Genomic DNA, 20772 nt, shown 5'->3' on the forward strand with positions numbered 1-20772 from the left:
TCAATCTACTAATGGATTATTTAACTTATTGTTTCAGTTCTACTTTGCACGTCTTTCACCAAACACCAGAAGCAAATACATCCACAACCAAATACAAACATCCGGGACCAGCACTGTATCCTTAAAACATTTATTTTTGTAATAATTTGTCCGTTTTTTCTTTTTGCGCAAGTGCAAAAAATGCACCCAAAAGAGCCACCTGAGGGAAGTCTACATCTTTAAATAAAAAAACAAGCAAAGTGTACATTTATAGTACAAAATTCTCTTTTTAAAAAATTGCACAGTTTGTGTATAATATATATATATATATATTCATAATCTCCATTTTAAACAAACTTTAAAGGCTCAGAAAGTAAACAAAATCCACCAAATGAAAAATAAAAACATTTTTTCCCTAGAATTTAAAGCTGAGGAAACTTGAGACCCTGTTTTCATTTGTGTCCACCATAAATATACATATTTATATGCAAGTCTCTTTACATAAAGTCTCTGTGCTAGTGTTTGACCAGACAATCAAAATTATTGCAAAGTAGTTTAGTTCTACTATAAAACATGGGGTGGGTGGGGTGGGGGGGTGGGGTGGAGGGGTAAAAGCTTCTTTCTGCTGAATGTTCATTAAGTTATGCAAAGAAAAAAAAAACTGGGTTTCATAAGACCCCTTTTGAATTTACTGGAATCCCTGCTTTCACAAAGGTTTCTGTTTCACAAACAGCAGTCCAGTTTTGCTTTTAGCGAGAACACACATTTCCCTGACTTCTTTTTTTGTTTTGTTTTTGTTTTTGAACTTTACACAGCGGCCCTGCCCAGAGGTGGCAGTCAGCGTCGATACGGGTGGAAGCCCTGTACGTTGTGGTTCTGCCCTCTGCCGAACGCAGTGGCGGCAGCCTGGGGGGCAGCGGTGGGCTGTGCTGTCGGGGGCCCGTACGAAGCCGTCTGCTGGCTGGGGTCTGCGAAGCTGTGGCTGAAGGCTGTCAGGTCCTGCCCGTACCCTGAAGAGGACGACAGAGAGGAGAGAGCAGGAGGGAGAAGAAGGTTTTAGTGTCAGGACCACCAGACGGCTTTAGGGAGAAGCCTTACTCCTTTAAAAGTACTGCTGAGTAAAAAAACTATTTTAATGTTTAGGAAAAATCCACCGTTACCCTTTCACTATACAGCGTATTCCAATTGTTATTTTTGGTTACATATTTTGAACAATTACAAGTGCTATAAACTACTGTAGCGGTTGGAAATATCGGTACATCACATCAAAATGATTATCTTCATCATGCTGCCTTCTTGTTCCAATTTTACCATTTTGTCCAGCATCTGCTATATAACCAGCCTTTAATATATTGTTTCCCCTGATAACTGGTAGAATAAGTTTTGTTTACCCGTTTTTTTTACTTTGTTCCATAATTACCTAGTTGACTAGACTTGACTAGATCTATATATGAATATATATATTTTTAGATCTACTGGGATCTAAAAGATGTACTTTTTATTGTTTGTCTATGAAGGGCTCTGAGATGTGTTGTGATAAAGTGCTGTATACATAAACTGTGACAAACCAAATGACTAAATGAAAAAAGAAATGAAGTTTTGTATAGCATGTCAAGACTAGAGGTTTCGTGGTGAATTTTTCCTCTAGATTCAAATACTGTATTCCTTCAATGAGCCCTTTAGTGTTGAACATTATTGTGTTACAGTTGTTAAAATGTATAGAGACAAACATGAAAATTTCAGGTGACTGTAATAATCACTTAAAGCGGGCTTCATTGAGGAAAACAATCTGTAGATTATCTTGATGATTAGTGCAACACGCACAATGTTCTTCTATTCAGACACTGGATGGCACCATCTCCCTGCAAACAGACAAGGGAACCAAAGTGACACCCAGGGAAGGAAACCATCTGCCTAGAAAAAATGGCTGGCGCAACCCAATATTCACCAGCCACTGTCCAAGCTAAAGGGACATTAAGGTTGAAAAAAACCTGAGGGTTTGCTACCAAGTGGCTGGTACAATATGAAAACCAGTTCCAGCCAAATCTTCCCAGCGTTGTGCTGGTTATTTTCCTGCCCTGGCAACATCCAGTTAGCACTGATTTTGAAATATTACCATTGACTACTAGAGTGGGGAAAGTTATAAATAACAGGAATGGAGAGACACGAGATAGAAAGACAGAAAGAAAGAAAAAAGGCGGGAAAAGTTAGAAAATACAACACATTTTGGGGTGTTAAAAAGTGCTCCATGAACGGAACTAAAATAAAAAATCCGAATAACAGGGAGCAGTCCCAACAGGACCACCTGAGAGAAGAATCTGAGATAAATTGGTAATTTACTGCCATTGTGTCCTTCTTTAAATCTTCTTTCCTTTCTCATCCCTTTAGCTACCATGTGGAGACAGTACATGGGGGAAAAACAACGGGTGATTGAACTGCTGATGCATGAGACAACTGAACCATGAACAAATTTTCTGACAATTAGATCATCCTTTCATAATCTGCAAAGCAATGTGAACAGAGAGAGTAGACAAAAAAAGAAGGGACATGGTTAGTCTTGGTATAGCAAAGCTACAGCCGCTGAGCCGCTTAGAGCACCGAATGACATATTTCAATGTAAATGTCTTTCAAATCCATTCAGCGGACAGTCAATGGCTGTTTTGTTTACTATACAAGAGTATACACCGTAATTTGTATGTACATGCAAACTGTACATGCAAAATACGAAAAAAGAGTAAAAGAAAAGAGGAAAAGAACCAGATGTTAGCTCTATAAACACTACAGTACTGAACAAATGCTACTTTTGTGGTTGGAGAAGACGATGCTAGCACCTACCTGCACTATATCCTCCCTGCTCATCCTGACCATAACTGTGAGAAGGACGCGTTGGTCCGTAGGCAGAGGGGTCCTGAAGGTAGTTACCCAAGCCTATCAGGGAGATGAGGAGACCAGGTTGACTGAACCCAGATACTGCTGGCCAACTACTTTACATGGTTCCCCCCTTACTGAGCTAACAGAGGTGCACATTTATACTCATTTACTGTGTCTGCACTATGCTTGGAGAGGCATCACTGCTCAGCTTCATCTGGAAGTCAAAACAAAATGGAGTGTGAGAGTGTGGGCTATCACTAGCACGCCTGACATTTTAAATCATGCCAGCCTGGTCTCATGAAATTTTGTGAAATATGCATGATATGCTAAGATGCAAGTAACGTGACAAGTACTGTATGTTTTCTTCCAAGAAAATATTACGAAAGGGAAGAAACCAGAACAACAAACCAGAATACCACCAGTGGTTTTGCATGTTTTAGTTCATAAAATAAGACACATTGTCACATTGCTGCCAAACAATTAACAAAGAATGCCATACATTTCTAGACTGATTTTCTATCTTCCAAGCTGCCATCTGGTTCTATTAATTTAGCATGCTGTGACAATCAACTTGAAATGGACTTTCACATTTCCGTCATTGTTTTGTATCCTCCAGTTGTAAGTACTGACCATTTTCAAAAATTACTTTCATAATCAAAGTTCTGTGTAGCACAACATTAAAATGAGTCATTGGGTCATTTAAGGACATTTCAACATCCCAAGTTGCCAAAAAAAATCTCGTCAACTTTTAAATTCCAGATGTCAGATGTGTTCTTGAATGCAGCAAGGAGAAGAAAAAAGTCAACAAAATGTTTATTGTGACACAGTACAACAAAAGCAAAGCCAGTGCCTGCCTGGAAGGTCAGATTCATTGAAAATATATGGTACATATAAAAAAAAGGCCATTTTATTAAATATTAATGACCTAAAACATGCAAAACCACTGTTTTACTTTAACCAAATTATTTTAACTCCCTAACTCCACATAAGCCAATCTTAACTGAACCCAAACTTGCTTTATTTGTCGTACCTCACCTATTTACTAATCGTATACAGGTAAAAATGTCATATCCAGTTCCTGCTATTGTTACATAAACTTTCATGGTAAATGTTTGTGTCCACAACATCACCAGTGTTTCTTTGTGAGACTGTTCTGCTACTACTGACTTTGACTACTGGACTGAGTGCCTGAACAGGCAGCGCACACTAAATGCAAAAAGCTGGGTGAAAGATAAGCACAAGCAGGAACCAGATGGGCACCCGTCATGACCGACAGTGATAACACTGACTGCTTTAAATGGAGACCCAGCAGTGTGAAGCAGCTGTAAGCCAAGTCAGAAGAAAAATACCAGCCAGCCAAAAAACTGAATGCAGCTTCTAAATGAACATCTGACTCTAATCTCGCTTTGTGTTTATGTGACTCAATGTTGAATGAAACTTGTTAATTTTCCATGGATACTGGTTAGCTTTCACAGTATCTCTGTCCTATGAGTATAGAGTGTGTCACTGGAGAAGCTACCTCCTAACTGTTTAAAATCACAGAAATTAATAAGTCACCTAATTTTCAAGAAGTGCCTTGATGAATTGTCTTTTTGTCAAGTCCCTACATGCTGAATGAAATTTGGCCAATAATTTACCAGCTCGGTAAGGATGAATAATTTTCCTGGCTGAACACAGTCCAACTCAAAGACACCCACCAGAAAGCCTAGACACATTAGCCAAAAAATGACTTGCCCAGGAATCTAGCTAATATCTGCATGTTCCAAGACAGACAGAGGTTCAAAGTTCACATTTTGCAGAGAAGCATGCAAAGCTCTGGTGTCATAAATTGATGGACATGTTGAACATGTTTGATAGGTAGCTTGGCAGGTTGGACATGCCTGATTCCAGAAATAAGGTTTCACGGGCACAATACTGTCATGCTGGTGCTCTTCTATGGCTATCGTGCCAAGACGAGGAAAATAAGCTGGCAAAGTCATAAACAGGGAGGAAGATAAGGAGGTGTAGGAAGGAGTAATTAAAAGGTAGGGCTATTTGAGCCAAGTCAAATGTCTAGTACATTCAGTCAGGAAAAGGTTGCACTCCCTTGAAAATAAATAACAAAAATAAAAACGCAAAACAAAAAAACATTGCAAGGCAGGATGATCTAATTCAAACCTACCAATCTTTATTACCAATCCACAGCCCAGCTGGAAAACCTCGACAGAAATGACTGATGTTGAAGACTCCTGGATATGGTGACAATTGAGAAGCATCTTCCTGGCAGAGCCAGAGGGGTTCATGTATGCAAGAAGCATGTATGCATGTGGAGCAGCTCAAGCTAAATGGAGCAAGCTCCTGCTTGTGTAAGAGTTGTACATATGGACTTAAATGAGCTTTAGTTGCACCCAATAAAATATCCAGGGAGATGGGCAGGGCCGAAGGGTAAATAAAAATCAAATGAAAGAGAAAAGGGAAGCAAACTGCTTATTGCACAAGGCTTTTCTTACCATACTGGCTATAAGGGAAGTCAGGCTGCCCAGTGGGAGCTTTGCTCAAGTCCTGAGTTGGTGTGGTGGTGGGGGCAAAGCCCAGAGGTGCAGTTCCTGGAGTGTTGGGTGGAGGAGGAACCTGTGGAGCATACTGGTCTGCTTGGGGTGTGCCGAAACTGTAACCTGTTGGAGAGTAATGAGATAATTTCTATGACTTTTTCAAAGATTGATATTATAAGTACAAAGGCCCCAGTGTTGGTGTCCCAGAGTGAAACACAAAAAAAATCTTTCACAAGTGGTCCAGTCTAGTTAATCCAGTTGACCATGGCGCATTATCATACAAAAACCTATACAAGTCAATGTATTAATCAATTCACCAAATCTCTTTTCATATTAGCCAATAAGAATACAAGTTGTACATCAACATGTCTTTTATAAATATCAACTGTGGAATCAAATTGTGACCAACACATTTGTAACAGATTGTTTCGGGCTTCTTTCCCACTGTTTTTTTTCCTAATATTTTGTCCACGATTTACAATGTTAGCTTGGTACGTCTACAGGTTTAATTGGTGGAAGGCAGTAATCGCCCCCTCATGCTTTTTAACAAGATTTAATGAAATTCTGAGTATTTGCGGGTAACACTGTCCATCTCTGATAAGGTGGAGGTTCCTCCCTGACCACAGCAACAGCAGAGCTGCCTGAAAAAACCTGACACAGATTAAATTAACGCATTTTACACACCCATTTCAGTGTTGATGATCTAAATTGTAGTATCCCTACCTAATTCACAGTGTTACCTTTACATATGCCATGTTACAAGGCATGCAAACCCGAACCATAAAAAAAAAAAAAAAAATGTAAAACTGTACACTACACAAACCACAGCCCGGTTTACACGTGAGCCACAGTTTTTTGGTTCCTTGGATTCCCCACAGGAAGCGAGACGTCAGTGAGATGTGAGGGCGCCTGTTCTGCTATCCAATCCACACTAGTCCGTCTTCCAGAAAGGTCTCTGCCTGTATGTCAACAGCAGCTCCTGGGGAGCTGAGTGGACAGCGGCAGGCCAACCTGCCTTCACCAGGCTAACTGACCCCAGAAATGTACTAAACCAAAAACGTTTTCATGTTGACTCAATGGAAAGCAATCAACAGTGTTTATGTATTGATTCATTGATTTTATTTCCCTGCCCACCATAGCGAGTGAGGGGAATCTGCCTGTAGTGAAACAGATACACTCGGACAGACTAGGAGCCTTGATCACTCAATGTAGACGTAGTTAATAAGTTCAAAACACATACACAGCGGAATATTTTTGTGATTTAAACAGCCATCTATGCAGATTGTGCTTCACTAAACGCGACAAAAATAGCCTTGAAGAATTAAATAATGTGGGGGGGGGCGTCTCACAGAGTCAGTGGGGTGTTGATACATAAAATAAATAAAATGGAAGCATATCTGTTAAGTGAGACATGCGAGTGACGGACATCAAAATCGCATCTAAAAACGTTTTTTTTTGTGGATTGGCCACTTTGTGGGAAGAATACAGTGTGGACATCGGTGGAGATGGCATATGGAGGCAAAAATGTAATGCACGGTCATCTTTTAAGTCAGATTTAAATAAAAACTTTTGAAAGAATTCATATATTATCAAATCTCTGAAAGGAAGAAAATGTTATTCATGCAAACGACAAACTACAGAGAGAACATTGGAATTGGTTGTCATGTGCAAAACGTGACACAAGAACCACAAAACAAATGGAACTGTGGGCTTGTTAAACCGTTGCACCCCTATATTACTTGTAATTATTTTATAATGATGTGCAAACAACACCAAAGTGTAACGAGTGAGTGTGTCAGTGTTACTGACCAAACTGAGGTGCTGTGCTGTAGGCCTGCTGAGGGTAGCCCTGAGGTGCAGCGAAGCCACCCGCCGGGGTCGTGACCAGGAATGCGTTGAAAGGTGAAGGAGGCTGTGTGGGGGTTCCGCGGCTTGCTGTCAACTGAGGTCCATACCCGCCTGCTCCAACACAGAACAGATCTATTTTATAGAAATGTTTACATAAATGTATGTTTTATATATGGACACAGGCAATTACAGTAATCATGAAAAGAAGCACAGATCAATTAGATTTTTATCTTATTAAACAGCTGAATAACATAAAATTGGTAAATATCTGGTTTAAGAAACTGAATTTACAACAACACAATCTGTAGCTGAATGAAACTGAAGCATCTTCTGAGTGAGCACAGGGCCGACACTGCAGTGAGCGTTGCAGGTTAACCCGGAGGTGGTGATATGAAACTGAGCCTGACCAATAGCAGAGGGAGGCTGGAATCTATTCAAGGCCGCCATCTGTCTCAAGCAGCAAATTATCAGCAGCCTCAGCCATTATGAATCAGTGATAACACGTACTGTTATCACAACTGTCATCAGCTTATTGGCCACACAGAGTGCATGACCAGTTCTGTGACACAAGCGTTCCAAGATAAGCACTTGATAACTTGGCAAAGACCCTAAATCTATCTGCAGTTTGATCAATTACCAGTTTTGCAACATACGGAAAAACAACACATTTTCTAAAATGGTAAGAAAAGATACACCTACCTATGGGCTGGCCAGTAGTCGACACCCACACTCCTTCAGGAAGAGGAAAAAAAAAAACTTTAGACTTGGACAGTGGCAATGTAAAATGTTCATAGAATCCAGTTAACCTTTAACCTGACAGTGTATCAATGTTAATGTTAAAGCACATTTAAACAGTTACTTTGAGGTTTTCCTCTGCACAGCAAGCCTCACTCGCTCTGCTCTCGCACTTGTTCCCACTCACCCTGTGCCCCGTAAGGCTGTTGCCAGCCCTGGGCAGGCTGTGCTGTCCAACCATTAGCTGCACTCAAGATGCCCCTTGTTGCCCACTGGCCAGGGCCAAGCTGGCCAGGAGCTTTGCTGTCACGAGGTTCAGCCTTCTTCACTTCCACCTGGACAAAGGACAAGGAGGGCAAATTTGGCAGAACCAGTATAAGGTCCATGAAGTCCCTCACCTAGACAGACCTGTCCTACCAATGACTATTTAATCTCAACATTGGGCCAGTTCACTTTATGTTTATTAGAATAATGTGGGACAACTATGTTAACTAATATTACGGTGTAGCCAGGAGAGCTGTGCAGCTATGTGTCTCAGGTACTAATTATCAAGCAGGAATTTCACAGTGGCCAAAATCATAATGCAAAGATAGTAAATTATAATAAAAAAAATGTAAATGCATCATCTCCAGATTACAGCCTCTTAAAATGTACCTGAGAAACATAGATTTTTTTTTCCTCAAATGAATTGCCCTATAAAGACATCTAATGGAAGGTCATGACTTACCTTTCTCCTGTTAATGCTTATAAAGAATCTCATTTCTATTTTATTTGAAATAAGTTTTAGGGGGGGAAATTAATGTAGAGAGAAATTTGTATCTCAGTTCTAACAGGATATATAAAAAGGTAAACATGCAGATAGTACAAATAAACATATTTTCAGTCAATCTAAAATTGAATCTTCATACTGTGTCAAAGGTTAGAATTTTCTTTTTAAATAAGTACAAGGGACTGATACACTTTGACCTCAATATAATGTCAAATGGCTGCTGGAGGACACTGTCTTCATACAACTAAAACCTCAAATGTAAGAATGGTGACCTCAAGTTTCTTTTTCATAATTCAATTATAATAATAAAGTACACTTATTGTTTGGGAATTACTGACTTACACTGTTAATTCATTAACACTCTGTAAACTGACTTTATCCATCAATTACTTAAATTTGACCTTTATGTATAGTTCTCATCCATCAATGTAATAGTTTAATACCATGAGTCTGTATTGCCCCAAAAACAAAAAAAATGTCCTTCCTCCAACTAGGCAAAGCTACCAGCAGTTAACCAGAGCAAAGAAACAGGCTGAAACTAAGGGGGGGGCAACCAGGAATAGACTGAGGGGTTGAGTTATTGGGGTCACCTTGCAGGAGGAAAACGAATCACAATTTCCTCGCCGCTTTAAGGTGTTGCCACCTTCCCCAGCCTCCCCTCTTCCTTCTCTGTCGACCTAATTACATGCACATGTTTCCCCGCCGCCGCCAGCAGCTACCTGAGCACTTTCTCCCGTGGGCATCACAGCTACGAGTGATGGATACCATGACTTCTGTACAGTCCCCAACAGCAGAACTGGGATTTGTTCCACAGTTTGATGTGCTCCAATTTCTAATTTTGTAGCTCATATCTCCCAACCTCCCTCAAGTCCCAGCGTAAGGTAATGTCAAGTCAAGAACAATGGATTAAGTCAAGCCTTGATTCCTGCTGGAAACCAGGGCAAAGTCAAGGGGGGTGGGGACCACTGGAGAATATACAGGTTGGGCTGAATCATTTACCAAGGAAATGGGATTTGGTTTATCTTTTCAATGTAATAATCAGTGACATTTCAATTAAAATGCATTGTGTTGCTACTCAATATCATTGATTAATATAACAAAAATCCAACCTAAATCCAGTTCAGGAAAGCTTTTACATTTCCTTGTCTAAAGAAAACAAGTAATTGGCACACAAGAAAATAACATGCTTTCATTTATAATTTGTTTGGAATAAACAGAGGAGGGGCGCCCCCGGGGTCGGGTGGTTTAAGGTACTGACAACAAACATCCCTGGTTTCCCTCTCAAATAAAGGGACAAGAAGGTTCCAAACATACTTTTAAAAAATTGCAACGACTGAACAGACAAAGACTGTGCCACCTACAGAAACTCAGGCTTCTTACTGTTCTAGGAAATGCAGAAACATCACAACAATTAGCACTTATCAAACGTGCTTTAACAACCTTAAAAAGACCTTAAATAAATGCCAAAATATCCATGGTCTTCTGAGTGTCAAATATCACAGACTGACCTTCAAATATTTAAAACACTTATGCAGCCATGTAAAGATCAAGGACAGAAACAAGATACATGTGATAATATGATATGACTGACTACACTATGTTTGACTTTGATCATTTTCTTAAGCCCACAAATATTTAGTGAGGGCCAAAAGGAGACTGCCTCTCTTCTGGTATCTCTGCAGAGTGGTTTAAAAGCTGCTAATTAAAAAAATGTCTCTATTGGGGAAAAGAGGGGCTGTTAATGAATGAGAGCTCTAAAAGTGCCTTTAAAAGTGTCAGAACACATCATAGCCAGATATGTACCAAGTAGTACTTTATTTTGTTTAATGGTTTGTTTTACTCAGCTGAGGTGCCAGGTGGGTGGTGTTTGCTTCATGCAATAGAGCAATACAAGGACTGCCAGAAGGTTAGGAGGTGTGCTTAAATATAACACCATAATGAATTTAGTTTTTTCCTGGATAAACAGCTTACCTGACGCAATCTGAATTGTCTTTGCAGAGTAAACCCTATCCATCTGGTACACCCGCTGTGTTAAAACAAACACTAAGAAGCGACATGCAAATATTACTGTGCGACTCGTGTCTCATCTGAGCAGCATTTTTGAGAAAACCAAACCAAAATTTGTTATTTAGGGACACAGTATGGAGATTCTTCAACTGAGGTCACTGAGTTGAGCCTTTTCTTTAACTTTTGAAAAGAAAGAAAAAAAAAAAAACATGTTGACGTGTAAGTGACCTGCCAACAAAACATCAGAAAACAAAAGAAACAGAACTGATTGGACCAATCCTTTAGGTGATTTATAATCAGGGAAATTCTGTGAACTTTGAAGGTTTTGGATTTTCTTTTGCTTTATTATATTTTAAACATCAAAAACCAAATAATAACGTAATCACAGTATTTTAAGTACAATCTAATGCACCTAAGACATCCTAAAGGAGTGGTCGATTTAAACAAAGCCTTAGGCGACTATAGTTATGTAATATAACAGCATTAGTAAAGGATCACTGTGCCTCTACAAACTATAAGTCATAGCAATAAATGTGAGGGTGGTATGTGTTAAGAGCAAAATATATCAATAATAATATTAATAATTATATGATTAGTAAATTAGTTAGTGGCCTGATCATTTGATTAAAGGCTAACTTTGTGTTATATGATGCTGCAGTCACTAATGGGAAGCCACTGGAAAATGAACAAATAGCCTGAACAAACAGCATCATAGTATAATTCTCACTCTGTCGCCCAAGCCTCTGTTTGATCTTAAGGGTAAAATAAAACTACAACTACACACTTTTTTGCCCATGATGTCGTGAAAATGCATGTTGACAGCCTGGTCCACTGATTGTTCGGCCTCGAAAGTAATAAATCCAAAACCTAGCCAACGACCAAGAGTGAATCAAGGTAGCAGGGGGGTTGTGACAACACAAGATGAAGAACAGTATTGGGCTTCAGCAGAGTGAGGATCCGTCAAGACTGAGCAAGAGGCTCCTGGGGTTCGGATGATGTCGCAGACTTGCAGAACAACACATATCCAAGACTAAAGCCTGGGGGATTGAAGGAAACTTCTATTTACTGTGCAGTGAAATATTTTGTGAAGATAACAATACAGGACTGCTTAACTGCTAAACATGAAGTATGATGACTGCAGCATTTGATTTAATGTGAAATGTCACATAAAAAGGCCAATGAAGTCCATCTTCCATCCTTTAACATTGATAAATGCCAATTGAACCAATACTACATTCTGTTACTTCATGCCGTTTCATCCAAACCCCACCTTGATCTGTCCCTTGGTATATTGCTGTGGAGCACAGACTCGCAGCAGCCATTGTTAATGCATCACAAAAATATGGAGAAACAAACTGTAGAATGCCTAAAGCTGTCTCCAAGCTTTCCCAAATTTAGTATTTTACTTTTGAGTCAGCCAGGATAAGCCTAAATGGACAATTAAAGTATTGCTCACAACGGTAACACAAAGATATAGGCCACAACTGGTTTCCCTAAGTGAAGAGTTGCTGATTTTGATCAAGAGTTTTCATGGGGGATATACAAAGTTCATCGACAAGAATGAGAACTTTTTGATCCAACATTTCAGCTCAGTAAAGTCATCTGACTGTCTGTAACAGAACTTTTCAGAGCGATAGCAGGCCGCAGCGCTGCAGTGATCTACTTTCAATTTGATTAACTTTGCACGATGGCAGAACTGGGTTGTGTGCACATCTCTACTTGGGGACCTAACCTGAATCCAATTAAAGGTCCTACGAGACAACTGCAATTTTAGAGACCTCTTGTACCATGCCAGGCATTCCCAAGCCTCATGATCTATTGCTATTAATAACATCTGTCAATGACCCGTCCTTAATCTAAAAATAAAAAGAAAACCGATGTGTTATTAAAAAACGATTGATTAGCGGAAAATAAAACTTTACTTGCACTACTAGACAAAGAACAGGAAAATAATTTAATATTGTGATTTATAAATGATTTCTGTTTTGATAATGGAATAATCGCCCTAATCATTTATTCTCTCTATAAATTATGTTATTTCAAATTATCTGATTACAGTATTTAATTCTTGTAAGACATTAACCAAACATTTGATTTAAAGGGATTCGATTTTTACTTTCTCCGTTTGCTCTAATATTTACTATGATAATGTCAATATCAGATAGAAATAACAACCATTCAGAGGATGCGTGTCAACATGCTTATATTAAGAATGAAGAATGAAAACTTCGAATTCCTGCTAAACTATAGCTCATTTACTATTTGAACCATCACTCAAATAAGCTGGAGGTTAATCCTCATCAAACTTTCTCTCTAAAGGCAGATAGTAGGTAAGCCTTCAGCCAATTTCACAATTTGATGCAACTTTGTACACACCCCATTTTGACCAAGTAAAGAATTTGGGTGCTTTTACATTTGGCCTGTACCTCTGTGCTACCAGTCAATGCACAGTAACCTAAAGGAGAAAAGACAAATCTTAAGAGACACCGTTAATCACATTCAAACCATTCACAAAGAGAAGGGGACAGAAGAAAGAAAAATAGAAAAGGGCTTACTTACAAAAATACTTAACTTTCTACATTATGGGAAAACACATACTACGCTATTTAGGATACATGTTTCAGTTAAATCTAAATCAAGGTAAAGAAAACTTATTCCAACATTGAAAGTCTAATGGTTTTAGTAAAAGAAACGGTTTATACTATTAAAGATTATGTAACGGTTGTTACTGGTGTAATACTGCATGTTAAACTCCAATGACAAACTATGCTGGGTTGCTCCCAATAGAGAATGAATGGGGGTTTGGAAGCGGTACTGTAATACATGTTGGGGGTCAGTGGCAGCTGCATCATTGGTATGTAGGACAAACACAGATGAAACAGCTGTAAGTCAGCGGGCAGAGTCTGACACTAACACTGCCGGTGGCACAGGGTCTGATTCCCAGTGAGGCCAACCGTGCTAAAAGTGTCGCCACATGTCAGGAACCCATGATACATTCATGATTAAATGGACAAACTCTTGTGAGATTGTAAATGTCCGTCTCTTTTCTACTGTCAGGAAATAGGTTGGAGAGACTTTTAAAATCGCAAAGTAAAACCTTTTAAAACGGTTTCATTGTTCTGGTGACAACAATGTAATATTCACCTTCAGCGTATAAAAGGACAAATCCCCCCTTTAGATACTCAAACTGTTCTCAATATGCCAGTTGCATGTTGTGATAAAGTACTGTATTTTTTGGAGCACCTACATTCCTGCATCCTGCCTTCTCTCCTTCAGTTAGTGATTTCCTTTCCACAACGCCTTTTAACATCCTTCCTATTAGAGGCATGCACTTATTGCATTTAATAAGTTGGAGGTACTTAATACGTAATAGATACATCTTGTAGCCCCCCATCTCTTACACTGGAAACATGTTAGAAATGTATCTTTTAACAGCTTTAAATGATCATATGGGCACCTTGCTGTTGTTTTAAGACAGAACCTATCATTTAACACACAAGATGCTAGTGGACTTTAACCTAGAAATTCTTCATACATCCTCAAATAAATCTGAATGGATCACTGAGTTGTTTGAATCAGACGAAACAATAGATTTGAAACAATGATGACGTAAAGTCAGCGCTCTTGAGGATAACCTTACTATTTATGCCCCGATGAAGACCCTGTGAGGTTGAAACCAGTCTGTTTTTTAACCAATATTCTTGACTAAAGGCTTTTAAGATAACTTCTCTCCTTGCTCTGCCTTGCTCTGCCTATTTAACGGAGTAGAGTTGTGTCCATGGAACAGACTCATGTTGTCACACAAGGTCATGAAGGACACTGCATCAGTTTAAATCAGAGCCCAATTTCTGAAAACAACTTGCAGATTTGAGCATGTGTGACAAGGGCTGAGTTGAGGTTTTAAGGTGCAATCTACTATTATTTCGTGAAATTACATTCATGTAACATTGCAAAAATGTATAACCATCACATCAACTGAAGGTACTGCCTTAGTGCCTGTTTAAGAATTTCATGTATTTCACAGGAGAGCCGTGTATTTCACATTTCCCTAAGCTTTTCATTCCACCTCTAGAAATGTCAAGTTACATTTTCCATTTAATTGTACGCGGTGGTGACAATGTACGAGGTTTTATCCAACATGCTTTTGTGCTTAATATGAGTCTTCACCACTCATAAAATTCCTGTTATGGGTTACAGCGTTTAAATTGAATTGAATATCTGGGGCTGAAAGGGCTTTTTCTCTTTGGGCCCGAATAGTTTGTCATGAGATTTAAGATGGTAAGGTATGGAGAGGGGAGAAAAAAAACGGGATCAGCTTTTACCTCGGGGCCTCTGCTTCTCCGCATCATAGATCATTACCACCTCTGTGACCTTGAATGGGACAAAAGGAAACAGTGGCTCCATTTAGAAAACCAGACAGGGTCCATTCTTACTCCATTTAAATATTCTGCCTCAATTTGAACAAATAATTAATTGTCCTATCCCATCCCACTAAATTTATTTTGTGTACTGTAGTATTGACCCTGTTCAATGTCACATCCATTCAAGCAGTCTTAATGACGATATGAACTGCATTATGCACTTGGCAATACTCACCACTCCGAATCTATTGAAATAGTCCCTGAGTTCAGGCTCGCCGCAGTTATGGGGGATTCCACCTACAAATATCTTCTTTGATTTATTGCTATCGGCTTTGCTGCCCTTCTGAAAGAAAACAGGGAGTGTATGGATTTCAATGTCTGTTAAAGAGTCACTCTGGGAAGGGGCCAGTTAGCCACCATCTATTCAGACCGTGCAGAAGAAATTAGGTTCTCCTCTTGCCCTGGGGTATAACTCTTAACATGTCATGTCAATGCAAACACTAGTCTCCACAGATCAGAGAGCACGGCTTCCTCCACTTACTCTCCACAACTAAGCATTTCACCGTTGCTGTTCACTGCACTCATGCTGCAAAGGCTAGAGGCTGCTTACAACAATGTTTTTTTTAACAATTACATCTTCTGCTTTGTTAGTAAAACATTAAGTAGCAGCTCTTTAAAGTCAGTTAAAGGCGTTCCAGTAGGAGGCAAAGGGCCTCATTAATAAAAGCTTCTGGTTTATGCTTACAGCCAAATATGTGTATGTATACTTTTTTTAATTGACTGCAAAGGTGTACTAACTAAAACCTTCGCTGCCCAAAGGGGCAAAATGACTATAATAGATCTGCAGTGGCTTGTTTATCGACCCACAAATTACCCATGTTGCTGCAGAGATTTCTGCCTTTCAAAAATTCACTGCTGAAAGCAATTTTCTGTACCAGACTTTCCTACTCATCTCTAGTTTTACTTGTGTTTTCTCAGTTTTATTCTATGAGAGAGGACAGTTACAAGAACAACGTATTTTAGCTAAGAAAGAAAGAAAAAGAAATCTTCAAATTTAAATAAAAAACTGCTCTTCATTGAAAAAAGGTAATACAAAGATGTTGTTACAATTCCAACATGGTGATACAGGCCTACTGTATGACCTCTTTATTATACCATTTTTGTTACATCTGGGAAAATGTGACCTTATCATGTGTCAATCCCAAGCCAGTGTGCTAACTGATTTCTAACATTCTCAAAGGTATGAAGACTGTGCACTGTGATTTTTTTTTTTTTTTTTTAAATGCACTTTTTGAAGAAACAAGATGTAGGTCAAAGTCACAGTGTTTTTACAAATGAAGCTCAAGGTCTCCCCGTGGCCCATAAAGAGTCCAACTTCAGGAGGAGGGGATGGAGAGACAGCCTGAGTCTTATTCCAGCAGAAACACCTAGTCTAGCCTCCCTAGTAGAAATCAGATTACTCTTACCCAGCCCTCCTTGGTTCGAGACTTTTCAGGTTGCATTCCTCTGGGAGTGCATGGTTTCGGGTCAATCTGACAGCGAAACAGAGAGAGAAAACATTTGACATTAGCCGCAAATAAAGACACCTTCAAATGTTCTTCACTGAATCAATAACATAGACAGTATATTGACTCGCCTAAAATATGTACTGACATTAACTGAAACATGTGGCCAATAAAAAAAGCAATGCCCTTCTCCGCCTCCTTCAACTGAACAAAGGTGACATTATGTAATTTAAGGTGAGCTGACTGCATAGAAGCATTAATGCAGAAGAGAAGATGAACAACTACTTGTTTTTTTTTCAGCCAACTCAAAGGAATCCAGGTTCAACTGTCAGTTTTGCTAATTTGACTTTAAACAGGTAAGTCTTGTTGGGAAACATTTTGTGCATCATCTGTACTAATGTCTGCAGGCAAATAAAACTGCTTCTCCTTGAATAACTTCTAACTACTCTGGATGGTGAAATACAGTATGGAGGTTTTTCACATTCCTCACACAAAGCACAGGCAGATTACTCGGATTGATTTGACTATCTGCTTCTTTGATTTAAAATACTCACATTTCTTCCATCAAGATTATGCGGCTTTGTCTCCAGCACTGTCCGTACACAATTTGGGTCTTTGAATTTGACAAAGCCGAAGCCTCGCGACTGATTTGTAGTTTTGTCCTTCATTATGACACAATCTACTACTTCCCCATACTGTGAGAAGTAGTTTCTAAGTGTCTCTGAAAAGAGAAACAAAGAAATGACATAACAGTGGTGCTTGATAAAATAAGCATAGAAACATACAACAATGCAAATGCAACTGCAGAATTATATTTGAATATATAACTTAGTCCAGTTTGCCTCCTGAACACACAGAAGTGTAGTCATGATTTACAGACCTAGTGCATTCATTATGATAAATGATGCTAAGAAAATATCTTCAGCACTTCAACCTGGACTTAAACAGGTGTGGGGAAAAAAAACACAAGCACCACTCCATGTAATTACACAGGGAACACCACAAGTCCGCCAGTGACCTTGATTTTGTCTTTTGTCTTATTGCAAAATATTGGGAATTTTACCTTTCCTAACAGGCAAACAAGGCACTGACACACTTTCATGTTAATTGCACCAAATATACACCTAACTACTGTAACGCCTGCACACGCCCACAGCAGCAAGGCGTGCAAGTTTGAACAAATGAGGAGCCACATTGGAGTTATCGTAAATGCTTTTCTCCTTGCTGGGAAACCCTGGGGCATCAGCTAGGGAAACAAGCTCAGAGTTATGCCGCACTGTGGTTCAGATCTTAATGTTAACAGTGCTGTTAACACAGGCCAGCCCTTGTTCAAAAGTTACACAATGACCAACCAAGCATGCAACGGTAAAGGGCTTTAGACAAACTAGACCATCTCTGGGCAAGTCTGGGGAGGGGAATGCATACGCACACACACTGTAGAAGTAGTTTGTAGACTCCCCCACCAGTGTTTGCGGTTTGCTTATCAGTTATTATGCCATGTGAAAAGGGAGAACATACCAAAAATCCCAATGACATATTCCAAACAGTGACTGCTTTAATAAAGAGGAACAGTGGCCAAAAGTAGACTCTACCAACACTGTCTGGAAGACACTTCTTGAAATATTTGCATAAATACACTGCAAACAGACTAAAAAAACAAACCGTACAGCTGCACCAATGTGGTATTTTCTGCAGGGCCATAGCATTGCATTATAACATGTTTCTTCTTAATTTCATGTTAAGATATCAACATAATAATAATACAGTGACTTGATATTATATAAATGTACAGCCCATGTCATATCGGTACATCAATATCATCATACAACACTTGATATTATCTATTAGTTACTGTAACAGTGTGACATTAGCAAATCATAATATAAACAAAACAATAATTTAAATAAGGCAACATCTGATAAAAGAATAAATAAGCAACACTATCTGCTAGACCATCTTACACCCTTATTTACATTATTGTATGAAAGCAACCACTTTCATATAACATATCTTATACTGATATTCATATTGACATCGATCCAGGAGTAAGAATACTAAAATTTGTGTTTTAATTATATCGCCCAGGTCTACTCTGTATTTCATAACTAAATGATGACCTGATAATCTATAAAAGAGTTTGAGTTTGTCCTCCAGTCTGACAACAAATCCATGCACCTACATCAGTATCACCTCGACAAATTCCTGTTCATTAACAACTGTGTGCATTAAGTGACCGAGCCTTCACAGGTTAAACAGTGTGACTTGCCTTGTGTGGTACTCCAGTCCAATCCACCGACAAAAAGTTTCCTGAAAAGAGTAGAAAAATGACCATTGAGTCAGTCATTGATCATCCCTTGGAGTCAAAGTAAATGTTAAACTGTTATAGAAGTCACATATAAAAGTATGATAACAAGCGTGGGGACATTTTGCCTGTCCAGAGGCCTTAAAAGACTGGAAACACAGACAGATGAGAAGACTGACAGCACAGTTTCAGAACCATAACAACGCTACAACTGACTGAAGAGCTAAGTACACAGATATTACACAACATGAGGCAACGCTGCCACCAACGCCGGTGCAGTGGGATATATACACACAGCTTCAGTTTACATGCCCGTGTTTAATGTGACTGATGTTAAGGCACAGTCGTCACTTTGGTCTACAAACACTGCCTGCAATGGCCTCGACAGTAACGGTCTTTTTAAAAACCTCCTGCCACGTAAGTTATCCCGGGACAGAACCATAGCATTTAGCAAGCTAAAACAGCATTCCGCTGACAAACTGACTCCAGGAGCTGCAGCAGCCACTGTCTACCTCAAGCTCCAGCCTTCACCACTGAAACCCCGAGTAACGTAATGTTCCAGTCAGAGCAGAGGACTGGAGAGTGGCTGCTCGGCTCCCTGCATGCGGACCGGTGAACTCGGATGTTGGTTGAAACACTGGAAGTTTAAGCGGCATTAACATCAAACTAGCTAGCGAGTTCATTAATGATCAAGATCACTGCTGAAACACATCAGTGATGAATGTAACGTTAGCGGCTGTGATAAAAGTGGAGGGTTCGTGGTCCATCCTCTAGCGGTGCCCGCTAAATGTCCTCGCTTTGGCGAAGTCAAGAAGAGGAGTCTTTCGCTTCGCTGGCAAGCGTTAGCCAAGCTAGCTCAGGTGCTTCGAGCTAACTGAAAACAACACTGAAATAAGTGACTGCACTTCGAGACATTCCTGTGACAAGCTAAGTGGCAGTACTCCAGACATACACTGTACATTTCGATGCAAGCAATAACAGAAACAACTAAGCTAATTGATGACTACTTTCACTTTTTGGCCGTCTATTCTCGGGCTAGCGATCTCGCTAAGTTACTACAGCTAGCTTAGCTTGCTAGCTAACGTTAGCTGTCAAATGACAGCTTGACAAGAGAGCACGCTAATTATAAGTTTCAATGCAGTTCACAGATACGTGCGTCCGCAGTGGAAGGTTTTGTGAAATGGATCTTACCCAACTTCATCTCCGACTAAGTTGTTGTTCATTTCTGAGGCTAAAGCGGGGGACTGTAGGAGCTGTGACCGGCTTATTGCTTCAGTGCTGCCCCTCTCACTCAGACTGAGAGCGGAGGAAGGTCACTCCGCTTTTTGGTTCAAACTGTTCTGCGCAATGACGACGCTGCAGGGGGCAGCGGCCTTTAAAGGAACATTACACTCAACCAGTCCGCACTTCACTCTTTACTATTTTTAACTATCCCACCGGGGTATCTAAATGCTTTACACCCGGGTCTTTTTATTACTTCATTAAGCATTCCTATCAGGAAATTGTTTTTACAAGGAACACCTGGTAAAGAAACAGAACAGCCCTAAAAACAATAAATTATGAAAGAAAATGAAAAGCACACTATGGGTTTATTACAGAATACATATCTAAAGTGTGGCCTGATTATAAGGTTCAAGGTGGGATAAAAGAAAACTTAATGTGTTAACCAAAATCAATAGTTTTCTTCCTGTTTTGAGCATTATGTCTGTAAGTTCAGGAGGTGTTATGTTATATTATGTTACTCCTTTATTCAAACAGTTAGTCAACAAGATTTCTTTCAAGAGAGATTTTCATCTCATTGCATTCCACCTATTTGAAGCAATGCATTTAAATCATTTTTTCCAAGCTCAGTTTGAACATGATG

The 20772-nt window shown here is 39.5% G+C and overlaps 1 protein-coding gene across 5 annotated transcripts; it reads right to left on the bottom strand.

Annotated features, from left to right (window-relative positions):
* Positions 1–116: 116 nt before the first annotated feature.
* Positions 117–20239, bottom strand: dazap1 (DAZ associated protein 1). 5 transcript variants are annotated; one of them, XM_039810275.1, is made up of 13 exons: positions 20100–20239; positions 18873–18913; positions 17161–17327; positions 16568–16633; positions 15337–15441; positions 15063–15111; positions 11525–11607; positions 8152–8299; positions 7929–7961; positions 7191–7361; positions 5340–5504; positions 2815–2907; positions 117–989 (listed from the first exon to the last, which is right to left on the bottom strand). In XM_039810275.1, exons 1-13 carry the CDS (start codon positions 20129–20131, stop codon positions 817–819), a joined length of 1326 nt encoding a protein of 441 aa, XP_039666209.1. In that variant the 5' UTR covers positions 20132–20239; the 3' UTR covers positions 117–816. The 5 variants fall into 5 exon arrangements, with proteins under 5 accessions (XP_039666209.1, XP_039666210.1, XP_039666207.1 ...); XM_039810276.1 differs by having other exon boundaries at positions 7191–7340; positions 15337–15444; positions 20100–20238; XM_039810273.1 differs by having other exon boundaries at positions 15337–15444; positions 20100–20238.
* Positions 20240–20772: the final 533 nt, after the last annotated feature.

The sequence above is a fragment of the Perca fluviatilis genome, chromosome 9 (genome assembly GCF_010015445.1).
Source record: "Perca fluviatilis chromosome 9, GENO_Pfluv_1.0, whole genome shotgun sequence".
Taxonomy (NCBI): domain Eukaryota; kingdom Metazoa; phylum Chordata; class Actinopteri; order Perciformes; family Percidae; genus Perca; species Perca fluviatilis.

What these genes read in the sequence shown, in the direction of transcription:
- dazap1 (XM_039810273.1), bottom strand. Translation starts at nt 20,131, where the DNA reads ATGAACAACAACTTAGTCGGAGATGAAGTTGG. An exon ending in ATAATCTTGATGGAAGAAAT is followed by an intron (nt 16,634 to 17,160) that starts GTGAGTATTTTA and finishes TTTCGCTGTCAG; the next exon opens with ATTGACCCGAAACCATGCAC. An exon ending in GGAGAAGCAGAGGCCCCGAG is followed by an intron (nt 11,608 to 15,062) that starts GTAAAAGCTGAT and finishes GTCGTTGGCTAG; the next exon opens with GTTTTGGATTTATTACTTTC.